Raw genomic sequence first — 13,233 nt, 5'->3', positions numbered from 1 at the left:
AACAAGGGTTTTAAAAAGAAAATAAATATTTCATAACTAGTTGTGAAATACATTCATTTCATAACTAACTGTACTAATGCAACTTATTTTTAACGATGACTTCACATAAAAAGTGAAAACTAAGGAAATTAAAAATTATAAAGTATAGTCTCTTATTTGAAGGCATGGTAATTAAATATTTCAACTGAGTAACACTGGAATTCTGGATTGTATATGAGTTGCATTTATTCTAACTATGCCTTTTCTCTACCATGACACTTATTTTTATCTCTGGTTGGTAAAGATGATCAAGATATTGTCTTACTCCAACAGCCTAATAATATAGGCAAGCTTCAATTTTGCTAACCTGCCTACAATTTATGAACTCCTCTATAAAAAAGATCTATACTCTCAACCAGTCCATTTTTTGAGGAACTACTCATTATCTTATCATATACTTAACTAAAATAGAAAAATGTCATTCCTAGTACAACTTTCTTATTTTCTGTTTTCTTGATATTGTTACCTAAAAATAAATACTAAATTGAACAATGCTGGGTGTTATTAAAATGATTAATTATAATCTACCTACAAATAAAAAAATACAAATAGCACAAAATGTGTCAATACAACATAGTAGTTTTACTATTCCATACTATACCATCATAAAAAAATTGATGCTTCTCTTGAATTCAATTATTACTAATTTTCCCTTGTGTACATTACTTTTTCATAACCAGATTCTCTTCTGGAATTGTTTCCTTTTAGATGCTCCCTTCAAGTTTAAAGCAAATAATTGCTGCTGTAATTTCTGCAGTTTATTGGTCAATTTCTTATTTTATGCATCATTTTTCAAAATATTATCCTTTAAAATAGTACACTGCTTTGACCATATCTCTGAACAAGTTAAAACTGGAAAACTTTAAGCATATTAACTTTTAACCTAGCAAAAGGCTAAATATGGGGTGTCCTAAATAAAATTAGATAGAGCTTTAGAAAAGATACTTTCATATTAAAAACTTTTAATAAAAAAAGAAATCTAACTTTGATATTTCACTTTAGTTGTCTGCAAATAAATGTAAAATCAATCCTAATACTTACTGATCTTAAGAAAGCCTGTACTATTTAATGATGCTATCATGACCAAAGTAAATAATTCAATCTTGTGGCTGCATTTAAAATACTAAGAATTCATTTGGCTTACAAAATTATCATAGTTCTAAAAATTTATTTAATCAATAATTTCTCAAAAATGACGACTTTCATAACAAAAGGGGGTCTTTATTGTGTTTTGTGTGTATATGAAAGAAGAAATTAAGATTAAGCACTTCATACAAAAGTCCACATAAAGCTTTCAAAAAAATGACCAAACAGTTCCTCCAAAATAATTTTAAACCACATTGACCTTGGGTTATATTTACTCTTGCATGCAAAACAAAACGCACATATAAAGCAAATAACTCCTATTATATTTTGTTTGTTGAAAATGTATTACATAAGCAGGCAAATAAAAATAGTAGAATTAATGTATCCCCCTACAGCAACTCTTTTTCCTTAAAATTCTCTTCAAGCATTAATCCTCACTTGGCCTCATTATTATAGTAAGTAAATCAGAGACTGAACATGAGTAAATCAGTAAGCCCCAGGAACTGCTTATTGTTGGCTTACATAGTTTTTGCTTTCTTGCCTTTCCATTTAGTTCAAAGCTATGGGTCTGAGAACTAAAGAGAATGGCAAGAAAACTAAAACTATAAGGTGCCCAGTGAGACACAAATATATAAAGAAGTATAAAAATCTTATAAAGAATTTCAATGTATGGTCCATAAAGAAAGTGAATTTGAAGCTGGCATAGCAATATGGATCTTATTTTTTACCTTCCTTAGTTACACAGACTGAAACGTTTTCCTATTTTGAATTCCATTTACTGATATTTTAAAAAATGTACAAAAAGCTACATTCACAGAATAGGAAAATTTAGGGAATCCTGAAATATAAGTTAATTCATTCAAAAAGGAAATAAGATATACATGATACCTGGAAATTTAAAACTCTAAATGAGAGTAAAATATATCACACTCAAATCAAAAGTAATTTAGACAGGGTATACTTTAAAAAAAAAAGGAATTTAATTTTTAACCAACTTACCCAATTTTCGTCTTCTCTTTTAACTTAGAACAAGGTTTTGTTTTTTTGCTGTCTTTGTCCTTTGGTTTGGATTTCATCCTTCTACCTTTCTTTTCCTCTTTTCCTTCAACTGAAGCACTAGGAAAGTTTTCAGGGCTCATTACTCGTGGAATATTGCGTTCCCCACGCTCCTTTGCTTTTGCTATGGCCTCTGATATTATACGATTAGCTTTTTCTTGCTTGCTTTCTGATTCCACCTTTTTTCTCTGCTTCTTCTCAGACATGACCCTCACCTGGGTATTCTGCAACTTAGTATATGTCCCAGAACCATCATTCTTCTTGGAAGATGGAGGCTAGAGAGATCAAAAGATTGTTTTATAGAATATACCAAAGTACATGTAAAATAACTGACAATATCTCCGAAAATTTAAAGTTATGTAGAAAAATAAAATTTCATGAACAAATACGTGAGTGCTACAAACAAATTAAAAATTAAGACATTTTGCTTATCTTAGAAATTAGTAGAAACAGCTCAACTGCTGCTTTTAAAAATGTAGCTTCAAGACTGGTAATAGATTCATTGATATTTTCATAGCATTTTTCAGTTAGTAAGGTAATGTGATATTTTGTCCTGTAAAAATAGTTCACTCAAATTTTATCCTGTAAATATTCTGTGCATTTGAAATAGAAGTCTCTTCTTTTCTCTCCACTTCAAAACTCTGAAAATTATTAATAGGTTTAAAATAGGAAGTTTAATTTAGAACTATTCCTTACAGTTTATTATTATTTTTACAAAAATAAAACCTTTACTTTAAAACTTGAATTAGAACCTGAAATCATTTAGGTCATTTTAATGCAGCAACATAGCTAGTTAGTAAACAGACATTCCCATACTTAAAATTAGAGAAAGTTTTAGTTTTTCCATGGAAGAGTTAAATGTGGAATTTTTTTTCCCTTTTCTAGATCATAATTATTTTGCTCAAGCAATCTGGGAAAGAAACAAGTTTTACAGTTCTACATTAAAATTATTAATATTTTAGCAATATCACAGGAAGCAGATCAAAAGCATTTTAAAAAGAATTTCTTCTTCAAACACACATTCATCCACATATACTTAGATCACAGTTTTGTTATATTCTTACCCGTAAACATGCCTCTGACTATAGCAAAGGAAAAAACCATCAGGAATTTTCAAACACATTTTCATGCTGATTCCAGTGTGCTTCACTGGATATCTTTTCTATACCTGCCTCATCAAAGATTTCATAGCAGTGCTGCAGCACTGGGAAGGGAAGGAGGGTTTTGAATCGCTCGCTAAAATGCCACCTTAAGGCCTACAGGCTATAACAAATAACCAAGACTCGAGAAAACAGCAACAAGCTCAAGATGGCGATGCAGTACGACTCCCGCAGCAGCAGCCAGTAATAAGGAAGGTTATTCAATCCCATTAGCCTTTTAGCCCAAAGAACCCCTCCTCCTCCCACTCATTCAGGCTTTCACTTACCCTTCCTCTTGGCCTCTTCACTGAAGACATTTTTGGCGTCAGACAAAGGCTTGCCCTCTGCTTTTTCACCACCCCAGGCAGTGCTCAAGAAAAAAGCATTGAAAGAAGATTCCTAAATGGCCTATTTAGCAAGCTGCAACCAAGAGATGCACAACCCTCCACAAATACACATTTTAATTTATCAACACATTTCTGCCTTGGCAAGTTTATATCTACTGTTCATCCTATTTAGGTATGATAAAGGCTGTAAACCCTCCAAAAAAGCAGAGTTTCCTCAATAGCTGTAAGCAGATAGCCAGATTCCAACAAAGCACAGAAAGAAATGAATGCACAAAGCATCAAAATGCATCAGCATGAATATTAGAGATGTCGTTAAAAATACTGACTCCTTCTGCGGAAGTAGGCCAGCAGATGGTGCTACCAGTTATTATTCCATTAGACTCTGCAATTTAACCCCCAATGGACTGTTCTTCCCTCCATGTAACACATTAACTCTCACTCTGCCATTTCCTAAAGTTTTTAAAAATATACGTTAAAAAATCTTATTTTTAAAAATCACCAAAATCTGGTAAAACAGTTCTGTGTGGCTATCAGTATTTAAAAAAAAACAAAATCCAATGCAATTTTTACCGGAGAAAAACACTTTTCTCCACGATATTCTAATATATTTGAAATACGGAAATAGCTTGAAGGGTTAAAGAGCAGGTCATGCAAATAAACACTTAACAAGTGACTTTTCTTTAAGAAATTAGATAATGTCTCTTCTAACAAAAAGCTAACAGTATTACTTTAAAAATACGGAAATGAAGCCATTTTCACTTAAGTTCTAGAAAGAGGCTTATGATTTGAAATGAACAAATGAGACCTATTTATAAAGAATGACTAACTACATTAAATTTTTTTCATTATCTTAATTGGGATGAATACATTAATTTATTTGCCTAACATGAAAAACTCATAAAATCCTCCTGACTTTTACTCTTCACATTCTATTTTAACTGAACTCCTGAATTTTTCCAAAAAAAAAATTAAGTTTAGCTCCTTCCTAAAAATAAATGAGTAGCAGATCAACTTAAATTTGATCATCGATACAATTTCTCTTTCTTTAAAAATTTGAGGCAATTTTAGTAAGCGATGATTTTAAGTAGCTAAAATAAAACTTTACTGCTTCAAAACTCAAGTTTACCTCTTTTGTTAAACTCATTTTTTCAACTGTTCTAGTCTAGTCATATGATAATGCTATCAAAAATTCTTTTTTCTTTTGGGCACCAAAAGGTGAATACTGTCCCAGGAAAACCAATCTAGACAAAATGAAAGGATAGTAAAGGCAGAAAACCATTAAGAGCAAGTATGTAAAAATCATCATAATAATTCGAGCTAACACTGAGTACTTAAGTGCCAGTCATTATTCTAAATATTTTATAAATAATAACTAATCCTGAAGGATAACAAGGAAATAATAACAGTGATGACAGAGAGAAAGGGGGTGGTCAATTAGAAAGATACTCTTATAGTAGTAGCATTACAAAATGATAGATTAGGGGCCAGCACTGTGGCTTAGAAGGTTAATCCTCAGTCTGCAGTGCTGGGATCCCATGTGGGCACTGGTTTGAGTCCCCACTGCTCCACTTCTAATCCAGGTCCCTGCTTATGCACCTGGAAAAGCAGCGGAGGATGGCCCAAGTACTAGGGCTCCTGCAGCCACATGGGAGACCCAGAAGAAGTTCCTGGCTTCGGCCTGGCCCAACCCCAGCCATTGTAGCCACTTGGGGAGTCAATCAGTGGGTGGAAGATTTATTTCTCCTTCTCTCTCTGTAACTCTGCATTTCAATCATAAACAAATCTTTTAAAAAGTGATAGAAGAGACCAGAGAAAGCATGCCATCACAAAATACTAATGATAACAATAATGAAATTAAAATATAGGGCTTACAATGTTCCAGGAACTATTCCTAATATTTCCCATATATTGGCTGGTCTTCAAAATAACCCTGTGAAACATGAACTACTGCTATGCTCATTTTATTGATACAGCTACTGAGGCACAGAAAAGCAACCTGCCTGAGATCACAAAGTTAATGAATAGTGAACCAGAAATTAAAAACAAGAGGGCTTCATTATGCAGATCATGGTTGTAACCACTACATTATATCACTTTTGGTTCAAATAGTATAATTTAGAGACTAATTTAAAAAAAAGTAAGTGACTTTCTAAAAATGCAGGTATACTAGTTATAAAAAAAAGAAGAAATCTGTATTTTTCCCCCAGTGTCTTCAAAGATACTGTTGATTCAAAGAATCAACAAGATATGAGTAAGGATTGGGAAGAGTCAATACTTGGTTTGTTGGCCAACTACTGGTACAAAAGAAGGCAAAAAAATAGGAAACTTACTTGAGAAAGGGTTTATAAGTGTGTGTGTGTGTGTGTGTGTGTGTGTGTGTGTGTAAGTTTAATTCTTTTCATTCTGAGTTTGAAATGTGGAGCTCTAACATGGAAATTTGAGACTGGATCCTGGGAGACAGAAAAATCAGGGCTAGAACGTAAGATGCGGATTCCCCTGCTATTCGCCTTTATTACCCTTAACTTACTGACATATTCAAAGAACCTAGGAGGATTTCCAAAATAACTCACTTCTCCCCAGAAAGTTTTTTAACAGATTCTCTTACCCATATTAAAATCCCAACTGTTTAACAATCAATCTTAGCAGCAAACAATAGAGAATCTGTGATCAACTATTTCTTCTGCCACTAAAACATGTAACATTTTAAAACTATATATAGCTCACAGAACATCAACAGCATGGTGTGAAATAACTAAACCTTTTTAATGCCAGTCACTTCCCAATATACACACAATGCTATCATTTTCTCTGTCCTCCATCTATGAAATCATCAAATTCTGTCAAATCTACAAAATTGTATATTGTTTTGTTTTCTTCTTCTCAGTCTCCACAGCTCCTGCTATATTTATTTCCCACTTGCTTTAGCAAATTGTGGTTCTACAGTAAAATGTTCTTACCTGTAAGAAATATATTCTAAGCCGGCGCCGCGGCTCACTAGGCTAATCCTCTGCCTTGCAGCACTGGCACACCGGGTTCTAGTCCCGGTCGGGGCGCCGGATTCTGTCCCGGTTGCCCCTCTTCCAGGCCAGCTCTCTGCTGTGGCCAGGGAGTGCAGTGGAGGATGGCCCAAGTCCTTGGGTCCTGCACCCCATGGGAGACCAGGAGAAGTACCTGGCTCCTGCCATCGGATCAGCCCATTGCGCCGGCCGCGGCGGCCATTGGAGGGTGAACCAATGGCAAAGGAAGACCTTTCTCTCTCTCTCTCTCTCACTGTCCATTCTGCCTATCCAAAAAAAAAAAAAAAAAAAAAAAGAAGAATAAAGAAATATATTCTAAAGTCTTTAGGAATGAGAATATCAGGTCTGCAATTCTTTGTACTACATTTGGAATTTTATTGTAAGTTTGTGATAATTTTAGAATACAAGCTTTTAAAAAATTTAAATTAGGGGCCGGTGCTATAGCACAGTGGGTTAACACCTTGTCCTGAAGCGCTGGCATCCCATATGGACGCTGGTTCGAAACCCAGCTGCTCTACTTCCGATCCAGATCTCCATTATGGCCCGTGAAAGCAGTGGAGGATGGGCCAAGTCCTTGGCCCCTGCACCTGGATGGGAGACCCAGAAGAAGCTCTTTGCTCCTCACTTCGGATCTGGATCTGCGCAACTCTGGCCGTTGTGGCCAACTGGGGAATGAACCATCGGATGGAAGACCTTTCTCTTTTTCTCTCTCTCTGCCACTCCTCTCTCTCTGCAACTCTTTCAAATAAATAGACCTTTTTAAAAAAATTAAAATTAAAGCACAGGCCTTATCCACTAAGAATCTGTATCCTAACTGATAAAAAATACATTAAAATGTATAACATTAAATCCAAACATTGAAAAATAAGAAAAATAAATCATAGTAAGGCAGATAATTTAGTATATGACTTACAATTTTGATAGCAACTGAGCAGAACACAGGAGAACATACTGGATATACCATATTTCATTTTGGGGAACCTCAGATTTTCATTAAATCATAGGTCACTACCTAATAGTATATTAAATCATGTTCTGATTACCACTAAAAAGATAAACTAGAACAGAGTATAAATGTACTTCACATCCCTAATAAAATTAAATAGTTTTCACATCACCTGTTTGTGGGGAGTCCCACAGGAGTCCCAAAAGAGTTACAGAGCACCGCTAACCCAAAAAGGAAGAGAAAAAGCAAAACCAAAATGCAGTTACTTGAGCTAAGGCCACCAAGCACCAGAAACTGCCTAGACCAACTGTCAGAACAGACATAGGTGGTGAAGCCTGATGAGGAGTGGGGGGCATTACATTATAAGAAGAATCCAACCAGCTGGCTACTGCGTTACTTCACCGTCCCTACTGCACCACAATTGGTCACACCCAGAAGACACCTAAAACATCATTGGTCACACCTGGTAGCTTTGGGATCCGCAAGGGGGAAGGCCTACACTTCCAGGAATGGAGAGGCCTACTTCTGGGGAAGAAAGTCCTTGTCAAGGTCCCTGCGGGTGCCTAAAGGTCAACCAATGAGGATCAGACCCGCCTCAACCTTTAACTTCCATGCCCTGAATCTATAAAAGCTCTCCCAATTCTCTGACGCGCGACTTCCCCGGCCCCCGCTCTGTTGCTCTGTTGGGACCGGGGAACCTCGCCCTGGAGCAGAACCCCAATAAAAGCCTGTGAATTAATTGATTCGTCTGCCTGGGAAGATCTGTTATGTGCCGGACACCTTACAGCACCCAGGCATCAACATCTGGTTGGTGACACCCCAAAGGATGAGCTTGTGATTGGTGACACACTAGGGCACCTTCACCGCCTACCTGCTCCAGAGGGGGGATAAAAAGGCAAGCCTCACAACTGCTCTTCATCCCCAGGGACCATGGCTCAGTGCAAGTGAAACTGCCCAAGTCTCCACTGACTGAAGCTCTGCTTGCCACTCCGCTGGAGCCAACCTCGCCTGGACATCCCAGCTGCTGCCGGACCTGACATCGGAGCTGGACTGGACCTCTCCAACCCTTCACCTTGCTGTCTATCCGGGAACTTCAAGCCTACTGTCCAGAGAGTGCCAGTCATCCCACGACTCCTGCCTGTAAGTGACTGTTTAGAGATCCATCTCTCCAAGTGGTAATGGTGACTTTGGACTTTTACTTTTTTGTGACCGTGATACGAACCTTGAGAACGCAGCATTCACATTACATCCTAGCCATGAGTATTTAGATCGGTTATGCTTTTATGCTTTGTAATAACCATTGATGGATATTTCTGGAAATTGCCTTACTCCTAGATGTGTGTTATAACCTTTGGATTAACGACATATACTGAGTGGTATTGACCTTTAGATGTGTTTATTAAATACATATATATTGAGTGGTACTGATTATGAATAATAAATTATATTGAAAAGACTATCACAATTCTGTGTGATTCTTCCTCATGCTCCGACATGTTGCATTAGCCTTGTCAAGCTGCGTGACAAGTGGTGCTTGCGACACTGTTATTCTCTTTTTTCTTCATAAGGTCAAAGCAGCAAAGACTCTTGAACAAGAAATTGGAGATTTTGGGGCCGGCACTGTGGCACAGCGGGTTAAAGCCCTGGCCCAAAGCACTGGCATCCCATATGGGCGCCGGTTCTAATCCCGGTTGCTTCTCTTCCAATCCAGCTCTCTGCTATCACCTGGGAAAGCAGTGGAGGATGGCTCAAGTCCTTGGACCCCTGCACCCACGTGGGAGACCCGGAAGAAGCTCCTGGCTCCTGGCTTCGGATTGGCTCAGCTCCAGCCGTTGTGGCCATCTGGGGAGTTAATCAGCGGATAGAAGACCTTTCTCTCTGTCGCTACCTCTCTCTGTAACTCCTTCAAATAAGAAAGAGTTACTCCCCAACTGCCTGCAACAGCCGCCGGCACCGCGTCTCACTAGGCTAATCCTCTGCTTGCAGCCCTGGCACCCCAGGTTCTAGTCCCGGTTGCTCCTCATCCAGTCCAGCTCTCTGCTGTGGCCCAGGAGGGCAGTGGAGGATGGCCCAAGTGCTTGGGCCCTGCACCCGTATGGGAGACCAGGAGGAAGCTCCTGGCTTCGGATCGGTGCAGGCACCAGCCATAGCAGCTATTTGGGGGGTGAACCTTTCTCTTAAAAAAAAAAAAAAAAAAAAACAACCAGAAGCATAATAATTCTTTACTTGAATATTCATATTAAAACAATTTCCTAAAAAGAATAGATTTTAGGCCAGCACTGTGGCACAGTGGGTTAATGTTCCACCTGTGGCGCCGGCATCCCATATGGGTGCTGGTTCTAATCCCGACTGCTCCTCTTCCTATCCAGCTCTCTGCTATGGACTGGGAAAGCAGTAAAAGATAGCCCAAGTGCTTGGGATCCTGCACCTGTGTAGGAGACCCGGAAGAAGCTCCTGGCTCAGCTCTGGCCATGGTGGCCACTTGAGGAGTGAACTAGTGGACGGAAAACCTTTCTGTCTGTCTCTACCTCTCCGTAACTCTGGCTTTCAAATAAATAAATCTAAAAAAAAAAAAAAATTAGATTTATAATTAAATTTAGTTGTATATATCAAACAACAATGTTGTGATGTCTTCAAGTTTTTAATGCATACAATATTTTTCTTCAAGTTACCCATAAAACTTCGCTTTAAACAGTGAAAAAAAAATTGATCCAAAGGCAAATTATAACGTCAAAGTCTTTTTCTGAGTTTTACTCTTAGATGTGTTTTCAGAGTTTTTGACAGAAGTGAAACAATTATTTCACTTCACTTTCTTCACATCTGTGAGCTACCATGTTCACAAATTAAAAGGCTTGTGACTTGTAGAAGTACCCAAGTTTCCACTTTCAGCTAATAGTAACATTTTTCAAGTGTCATAATCCTGAATATATTTGAAATAGATAACACATTATCTTTATTTTTATCTTCAATATAACTGCCCAGGCAAATAAACGTTCACAAAAGCTGTTATTTATCTAACTTCCAGGAAATACGTGGGAGAATGGAACATTTTATATGCAACCAGCAAAATGGGGATATAATCAGTAAAATCCAGACTGTGGGAACTCTGAAGGACAAATGACTCTGAATTCATCAAATAAGAAGTTCTAAGGGGCCGGAACCATGGAAAAGTGGGTAACCTTCAAGTGCCGACATCCCAAATGGGTTCCAGGTCAAGTCCCCGACATTCCATTTCCAATCCAGATCTATGCTAACAGCCTGAAAAGCAGCAGAGGATGGCCAAAATGTTTGGTCACCTGTACCTACATGGCTCCTGGCTTCCCATAGGCCCAGCTCCAGCAATTGCAGCCATTTGGGGAGTGAGCCAGCTGATGGAAGATCTCCCTCTCTGTCTCTCTCTATATAACTCTGCCCTTCAAATAAACAAACAAATCCCATAGATAAAAGGGGATCATAAAGGGGACTTAATGGTTAATTAAAATAACAAAAGAAAACAAATGGAAGGAAAAACATGAGAGAAACTTGAAAGACTTATAAATCAAATGCAATGTGTAGGCTTTGTTTAGATATTGACCTGAACAAACAAAATGTAAAAATACATTTATTAAAATATGGAAGCTTAAATTCTGATCAGATACTTGATTGTAGAGGAATTACAGGTTTTTTCAGGTGTCAAACTAGTTTTGCAGTATTTTAAGGACACGTCTTTGATATCTTAGATTACAGAAACTGAAATATTCACAGATGAAGTGATAAGCAGAATGTGCTTCAAAAAAATCCAAGGAAGGCCAGCACTGTGGCACAGCCAGTAAAGCAGCCTGCTCCACTTCTGATCTGGCATCCTGCTGATACGCCTGAGAAACCAGAAGATGGCCCAAATTCTTGAGCCCCTGCACCCACATGAAAGAACTGGAAGAAGCTCCTGGCTCCTAGCTTCAGATCAGCCGAGCTCTGGCCATTGTGGCCATTTGAAGAGTGAACCCAGCAAATGGAAGATCTCACTGACTGTCTCTAACTCTGCATTTCAGGCAAATAAATAAATAAATAGTTAAACAAAAATCCATGGAGAGAGTGGGTAAAATATTTAAAGGGTAGTGCAGATGAAATAGTTGGTGATGGATATTCTACTTTTGTGTATTCAGATCCATGAAATGTTATAAAGAAATTTAAAAAAAAAAAGATTTAACTATTTGAAAGAGTTACACAGAAAAGGAGAGGCAGAGGGAGTGAGAGAGAGAGAAGTCTTCCATCTGCTGGTCCACTCCCCAAATGGACGCAATGGCCAGAGCTGCACTGATCCAAAGCCAAGAGCAAGGAGCTTCCTCCGAGTCTTCCCACACAGGTGCAGGGGCCCAAGGACTTGGACCATCTTCCACTGCTTTCCCAGGCCATAGCAGAGAGCTGGATTGGAAGTGGAGCAGCTGGGATGTGAACCGGCACCCATATGGGATGCTGGCACTGCAGGTGGAGGCTTTACCTGCTACACCACAGCACTGGCTCCACAAAGAAATTTTAAAACTTTTATATCCTGGAATACCAAGTAGATTGGCATGACAAGAAAACTAAATGCATATGGGAGAATGATAAGCAATAAGGAATGAAATCTAACAGGTTAGATTACAAAATTATTACCAGCTTTGTTAAAATACCTGGACATTGCATCTAAATAGTAGTTAAGCCACAGCTTGGGATGCCTGCATCCCATATCAATGTGCCTGGGTTCCAGTTCTGATTCCAGCTTCCTGCTAATGCACACTCTGGGAAATAGTAGCTGATGGTTCAAGTAGTTGGGTCCCTGCTACCCACACAAGAAATCTAGACTGAGGTCCTGGTTTGGGGCTTTTGTTTGGCCCAGGCCTAGCTGTTGAAGTCATTTTGGGAATGAACTAACAGACAGGAACTCTGTCTCAGCCATTCAAATAAACAAAATTTTAAATATATATACATTTACATGATCTTATGCTGAAGAAATTAGATAATCAATAATGATTTTATAGACAGAAATAAAAAGATCAGATTTTCAGAAACATGTTTGCTAAGTGGTTTCAATAAAAATATTCATTCCTGGGGTGGGCAACTGGCCTAGCAGTTAATATCTCAACCTGGGGCCGGTACTGTGGCGTAGCTGGTAAAGCTGCTGCCTCCAGTGCTGGCATCCCATATGAGCACCAGGTTCGATTCCTGGCCGTTTCACTTCCAATCCAGCGATCTGCTATGGCCTGGGAAAGCAGTAGAAGATGGTCCAAGTCCTTGGGTCTCTATACCCGTGTGGGAGACCCAGAACAAGCTCGTGGCTCCTAGCTTCAGACAGGCGTAGCTCCAGCTTGTTGCGGCCATCTGGAGAGTCAATCAGTGGATGGAAAACTTCTCTCTCTCTGCCTTTCAAATAAATAAATAAATCTTTTACAAAAAAAAAAAAATCCCAAATCCCATATCAGTGTGCCTGCCTTCCAGTTCTGATTCTGCACCTCATTGCAGCTTCCTGCTAATAGGTACCCTGGGACACAGCATGTGAAGGTTCAACTGGTTGGGTCACTGCCATCCACATGAGAGATAGAAATTGAGTTCCTAATTCCAGCCTTTGGCCTGAGTCAGCTTGTCTG

General features: G+C 38.5%; 1 protein-coding gene across 39 annotated transcripts in view; it reads right to left on the bottom strand.

The window, feature by feature from the left end:
• The window catches only part of CHD9 (chromodomain helicase DNA binding protein 9), a 281,829-nt gene that overhangs the window by 117,551 nt on the left and 151,045 nt on the right, over positions 1-13,233 (bottom strand). For 21 of the 39 annotated variants that reach the window (XM_070063503.2, XM_089320025.1, XM_070063515.2 and 18 more), the window contains one exon: positions 2,125-2,456. In XM_070063503.2, the coding sequence (XP_069919604.1) occupies positions 2,125-2,456 (332 nt within the window). The other 18 variants (XM_070063507.2, XM_070063523.2, XM_070063508.2 and 15 more) reach the window with 3 other exon arrangements.

This window comes from Oryctolagus cuniculus, chromosome 18 (assembly GCF_051225735.1).
Source record: "Oryctolagus cuniculus isolate XC-2025 breed Fujian yellow rabbit chromosome 18, ASM5122573v1, whole genome shotgun sequence".
Classification (NCBI taxonomy): domain Eukaryota; kingdom Metazoa; phylum Chordata; class Mammalia; order Lagomorpha; family Leporidae; genus Oryctolagus; species Oryctolagus cuniculus.
This window is presented reverse-complemented; position numbering and strand designations above follow the sequence as displayed.